General features: G+C 37.6%; 1 protein-coding gene across 2 annotated transcripts in view; it reads right to left on the reverse strand.

The window, feature by feature from the left end:
• GMEB1 (glucocorticoid modulatory element binding protein 1) overlaps nt 1–6,251 on the reverse strand; it is a 46,210-nt gene extending 39,959 nt beyond the window's left edge. Inside the window, exon 1 of one of the 2 annotated variants that reach the window (XM_006862213.1) lies at nt 6,100–6,251. In XM_006862213.1, the coding sequence (XP_006862275.1) occupies nt 6,100–6,227 (128 nt within the window). In that variant the 5' untranslated portion in view covers nt 6,228–6,251. The remainder of the gene's footprint in view (nt 1–6,099) is intronic. The other variant, XM_006862212.1, reaches the window with a different exon arrangement.
• Nucleotides 6,252–6,656: the final 405 nt, after the last annotated feature.

Below are 6,656 nucleotides of genomic sequence, written 5' to 3' on the forward strand. Positions count from 1 at the left end.
ATAATCAATGTAATGAAGCAAGCTATATGAATGGTTGAATGTGAAGCTGATGATGTGCCTTGTAAACTTTCACTCAATGCAAAATAAAAACATTTAATTAAAAAAAAAAAAAGAAAAAAGAAATCCTTTTAATTTTTACATTGGTCTCATATAATTTTTGACCTTTTATGAGTCATTAATGTCCTCTAGGTTCATCCATGTCATGAAGTGTTATGCTGATTCATCATTATTATTCAACATTGTATAGTATTCCATTGTGTGTATGTACCAGTTTGTTTATCTAATCTTCAGTTGATGGGTATTTAGACCATCTCTATCTTTTTATTTGTCTCTTATAGACAGCATACTGAAGGATCCTGTTTTCTTATCCATTCTGCTCTGTGTCTTGACTGGTGCATTTAATACATTTACATTCAATATAATTATCAATAGGTATGAATAGATAGCTGTCATTTTGCTGTGTGTTTTTTTATTGTGCTGCTGATTTCTTTGTTCCACATAATCTTCGTACTTAGTTGTTTGTGGGTTTTTGTGGCATTTTCATTTTTGTTGTGTTAATGTTCACTGAATCTTTCTGATTTTCCTCTTTTGATGTGCATGTGTATTCATTCTATTTGAGGCCATCCTGTAATTTATTAATATTTTTTCCCTATTTAAAACAGTCCACTGTATCTTGAAATCTACTTGACTTCCTTGCCATTTGAAAGTGCTATATCTATACTATTTTCTCTTTTTACTTTGTAGTTGGCTTCATTATTGATATCTCTGGTTCCCTATTTTAAATCTACAAGTTTGGTTTACTTTAAATACTTTCATATCTAGATTGAGTTTTGGGTGGTGTTGTCATGTATAGTAATCTCAGGTTGTTGTCTGTTGTTTCTCAGTCCAAAGAACACTTTTATTACTTTTTGTAGTTGGTCTGGTCATTACTAATTCCTTTAATTTCTGCCTATCAGGAAATGTTCTAATTTCGCCAACATATTTGAGGGATGTTTGCTGGGTATATGACTCTTGGTTGGCAATTTTTTTTCTTTCAGAGTTTTGTATACATCATTCCATTGCCTTCTTGTCTGCATGGTTTCTGCTGGAAAATCAGAACTCGGTCTTATTGGTTCTCCTTGGCAGGTAACTTTTATTTGTCCCCACGTTGCTCTCAGGAGTCTTTACTTAGTTTTGGAGAGTTTGATTATGATATGTCTTTGTTATTTTCTTTGGGGGCCTAACCTGTTTGGGGTTTGTTCAGCTTCTTGAATGTTTATCTTCTCGTCTTTAGTGTTACAAAAATTTTCTTCTATCAATTCTTCGACCATTTTTTCTGTACTTTTTATTATCTCTTCCTGTTCTGGAATTCCAATCACCCATAAGTTGTTTCTCTTTATGGTATCCCTTATAAGGCTTCTTTCTTCAATTTTTTTCATTCTTCTTTCTGATTGCTCTTCTACCACACTAGTATTGAGCGATTTATCTTCAAGCTCACTAGTTCAGGTTGCCATTGCTTAGAATCTATTCCTTTGTCTCTTTAATGTATTGTCCATCTCTGAAATCTTAGTATTAATATTCTGGATTTCTAATTACAGATTTTGTATTGTTTCAAGTTTTCCATTTACTTTGTCTGTTCTTGTAGTGTTTTCCTGAATTATTCTAAGTTTTTCCTGTTTTGTTTGCTTTCCTCAATCTTTCTAACAATCCTTTGAAGATATATAAATGTCATTCTTTTGAATTCTTTTTCAGTTAGTTCCATTACCTTTTCTTCCTCAGAAACATTTTCTGGCTTTGCATCTTGTTCGTTTGTTTGAGCCATTCTCTCTTGCTTGTTCATATGAGCTAAAATTGTCTGTTGTCTCCAGGGCATTGTGGGGTTACCATATTTGTATTTAATTGATGATTGTATTTTGGTGTATTCTTAAGACTCTCACCAACTGTCTGCAGTGGGTGTAAAGAACGGAAGTGTGCACACCATCTAGTTTGCCATTGCAGCACCTCAGTTAAGGGTGGTTTAGCTGGTATTGGCTGCTATCATTGATCAAGTGGTATAGGAGCTGGTACTGATTTGTTCCCAGTGATTTGGAGATACAGAGGGTTAGGTTGTGGCTGGGTTGTATGGCCACTGTTATACTGTCTCATATTGGGTGGGAAAGACAAAACCCCTCCCCTCCACACACACAAGAAAACAAAAGAGAATAAACAAACAAGGAACCAACAGTAAAAAGAGAAGAGAAAAAAGAAAGAAAAACAGGCAGCAGCCAGAAAAAAAGAATAATTATAAAGGCAAAAGAGGGACAGGGAAATAGAACTATAGAAAAGAAAAATAAGAGAGAAAATAAAAGGAAGAAATTTAAAAAAACTTAATTAGAAAAGAGAGTCAGGAAAATGGAGCTATAGAAGAGAAAAAATAATAATAAAGAAATTAAAAAGAATACTTAGGAAAACCAGGGAGAGGAAAGATGAATAGAGAGAGTAGAGTAGTAAAGCTCAAAAGAGAAAACAAAAAAGAACAAGGGAAATGAGAAACAGAAGAAAAACAATAGTGGAGATATAAGGGAAAAAAATTTCAAGGAAATGTAAAGAGGAGAAAGAAGAAATAAGGAAAAACTAAGCCCATAAACGAAAACAAGAAAACAGTATAGCTGTTGGACCTGAAGAGCAGAAAATTCTGGGGAATTTCTGCAAACCAAGGAACTCCTAAGGTGGGTGTGGGAGGAATGTGACAATGGAGTTCCTGTAGGCCTAGGTGTAGTCTATGTTCAGGACGCTCAATCTGGAAGTAGTTAGCGGAGGCCCTTGATGGAGCTGGTTTCAGTGTCTATTAGGACCACAGGATAGCTGGGGAGAGAGTGACTGGTTAAATGCTGGTCTGGCGGTTCTGTGGGTTCTGTAGGTTTAGGGCTGAGCTCACCTCAATCCTGGCGCCAAAATGGGACACCAAAGTGATGCACCAAAGCCACCCAGCCAGCCCCAGACTCACACAGGCATGACTTCCGACCACTTGGCTCTGAACTCCTGCAGAGCAGGGTCTGCGCTGGCTATATATGAGGATGGGAACTGGCCACATCTCTGGTCACCAGGGAGCCTGGGGAATAAGAAGGAATTGCACCTTTCTCATCGCCTGTGTGAATCTGCTCTGCCAGGCCACCTTCTGTTGCCAGTGCCGGCCATTCACCAGTGTGTTTTCCTCTCCCACCATCCTTGCTCTGACTTTCTTCCCAGCAAGCACTCAGTTCACTTAACTTCTCCTCTGAAGTCCCAAGCTTTTTATCTGTGTCTGTTTCATTTGGTCTTTCATGATGTGACGCTGTGGGATAATGCACAGGACTGCAAGGTCAGTTTGAACTGCAAGGTCAGTGTTTCAAATTCACTAGTCACTCCTCAGAAATCCTATACAGGGTAGCTGTGAGTCAGAACCAACTTGAAGGCACTTAACTACAACAATGTTTGTTGTAGAAGATCAGTGTAGTGTGTCTATCTAGTCTGCCATCATCTCCAGAAGTCCCACATTGTTTTAATTTGTGTATATTATCTAAAATTTTCTATATAGAAAAATCTTTTAAATTGCCATGAGATTACTGACTCTTTCCCCAGAAGTGATTAAGACAAGGCACATTATTTACCAGTTTGGGATTGGATTATGTTTTTGTCAAGGAACATATCTAAATTTAAGAAGAAATCTTCATCCCTAAAATAGAATAATTACTAATTACTTCCTTTTTCTCCATACATCTATTTGTTCCTTAAGACCGTTTTTTTTTTTTTCAAATTTCCTCTCTTCTTTCAAATTCACTTAACTCTAAATCTTCTAAACTCCAAAGTATTTCCTAACCCATGTCACTCAACACTTCTTAGATTTTTTGCCATGCTAATGCTGGTATGGCATGGAGGATAAGACCTGGACGGCTAACAGCAAGGTCAATGGTTAAAACCTACCAGTCACTTGTTGTTGTTGTTGTTGTTAGGTGCCATAGAATCGGTACCAATTCATAGTGACCCTATGCCCAACAGAACGAAACACTGCTCGGTCCTGGGCCAACCTCACAATTATTGCCACACTTGAGCACATTAATGCTGCCACTTCGCCAATCCATCTCGCTGGGAGTCTTCCTCTTTTTCTCTGACCCTCTACCTTACCAAACATGATATCCTTCTCTAGTGACTGGTCTCTCCTGACAATATGTCCAAAGTATGAGAGACAAAGTTTAGCCATCGTGGCCTCCAAGGAGCACTTTGGCTGTACTTCTTCCAACACAGATCTATTGGTTCTTTTGGCAGCCGATGGTACTTTTAATATTCTCCTCTAACACCAGAACTCAAAGGCATCAATCAATTCTTCTATGGTCTTCCTTATTCACTGTCCAGCTTTCGCATGCATTATTGAAAATACCATGGCTTTGGTCAAGCACACCTTAGTCCTCAAGCTGACATCTTTGCTCTTCAACACTATAAAAAGGTCTTGTGCAGCAGATTTGCTTAATGCAATACGTCATTTGATTTCTTGACTGCTGCTTCCATGAGTGTTGATTGTTGTTCCAAGAAGAATGAAATCCTTGACAACTTCAATCTTTTCTCCGTTGATAAGAATGTTGTTTATTGGTCCAGTGGTGAGGATTTTTGTTTTCTTTACATTGAGATGCAATCTATACCAAAGGCTGTGGTCTTTGATCTTCATCAGTAAATATTTTAAGTCCTCTTCACTTTCAGCAAGCAAAGTTGTATCATCTACATATCGCAGGTCGTTAATGAGTCTTCCTCCAATCCTGATGCCATGTTTTACTTTATATAACCTAGCTTCTCTGATTATTTGCTCTGCATACAGGTTGTATAAGTATGGTGAAAGAATACAACCTTGTTGCACACCTTTTTTAATTTTAAGCCATTCAGTGTTCCCATGTTCTGTTCGAACAACTGCCTCTTGGTCCCGGTACAGATTTCTCATGAGCACAATTAAGTGTTCCAGAATACTCATGCTTTGCAATGTTGTCCATAGCCTGTCATGATCCACACAATCAAAAGCCTTTGCACAGTCAATAAAGCATAGGTAAACATCTTTCTGATATTCTCTGCTTTCCGCTAAGATCCATTGGACATCAGCAATGATATCCCTCGTTCCACATCCTCTTCTGAATCTGGCTTGAACCTCTGGAAGTTCTCTGTCAGTGTATGCTTGCAGCTGTTTCTGTATTACCTTTAGTAAAACTTTAATCACATGGTATATCAAAGATATTGTCTGAGGATTTCCGCATTCCATTGGGTCACCTCTCTTTGGAAAAGGCACAAATATGGATCTCTTCCAATCAGTCGGCCAGATAGTCGTCCTCCAAATTTCTTGGCAGAGATGAGTGAGTGCCTCCTGTGCCGCCTCACTTTCTTGAAAGATTTCAATTTTTATTCCATCAATTCCTGATGCCTTGTTCTTTGCCAGTTCCTTCAATGCACCTTGGACTTCTTCCTTCAGTATTATTGGCTCCTGATTATATGTTACCTCTTGAAAGAGTTGACCATCAACCATTTCCTTTTGGTAAAGTCGCTCCTTGGAAACCTTATACAGGGTTGCTATCAGTGGAACTAACTTGACTACATTTAATAACAACAGTGATCTTTTTATTTACATTTTTGCTTTGTTTTGTTATCACAGCTAGAATGGACACTCCGTGATGGTAGGAATTATGTGGTGTATTTCTTTCAACACCTTTATAACACATTATATTATAGTATTGTTATTAGTCATAGGTAGTTGATATGCAATTTTTGATAGACCAAACTTGATAACCAGTTCATCCATGAGGGTATAAGAGCTTTCTAGCAGGAATACTTTTGTAGTTGTCTTGCCTGATCTCCAACTCTAACTACATTGTATTTTGTTAAACTGATCTGTGCTAAGTAGTGTGGGTAAAAGAAATGAGCTACATAATTTACCCTCAGGAGGCGAGAGCAAGTAAACAGCTGTTATAATAATTAATAAAATTATTAATATAAACAAGAAAACTTAGTTATTGTAAGAGTAATGTTGAATATTCAATTGTACTAAGCAACCATAGTTAAAATAATTTCCCCTCTCTTTAAACTTAACTCAAAAATTTCAGAATACCCAAATCTTTAGTCACTTACCCTTGTTGCACAGGCTGCAACTGCAAGATCACCTGGGTTTTAGTGTCTTCAGGGTTCTCTCCATCATTTCCTTCAGTGGGTACCACAACCACATCCCCGACTGGGACACTGACTTCCGCATTAGCCATCTTTCACATGAAGTCAGATATATGAACTGCTGTCAGGAACAAGAAACACTAGTCATTTTTTTCTAGTTTGAAAAGATAATGACCAAAACTTAAAAAAATAAAATAGATCTTCTGACCAAAAAGAAAACATAGCAACCACAGGAAGGGAATACCAAAATAATGTCTGACGATTCCAAGAGCACCCTGGAGATCATCATGGTCGCTGAAAATGATGGTAACTGTGAGAAGGGGCTGACATAGGCTCTGATCGTTTCAAAAATGTTTCACAACTCATTAACTATAGTAGGATATCTTACTATGTCTGTTCCATTTAGTGACGTGCTAGAGACATCCCTTACCAGTTTGTGAAAACCAACTGCATTCTCTTCTCAATCAGTTGGGTATCTCTTTCCAACTCCACATACCGTAACATCAAGTAAGTAGTTTGAA

This window comes from Chrysochloris asiatica, unplaced genomic scaffold (assembly GCF_000296735.1).
Source record: "Chrysochloris asiatica unplaced genomic scaffold, ChrAsi1.0 scaffold00047, whole genome shotgun sequence".
Classification (NCBI taxonomy): domain Eukaryota; kingdom Metazoa; phylum Chordata; class Mammalia; order Afrosoricida; family Chrysochloridae; genus Chrysochloris; species Chrysochloris asiatica.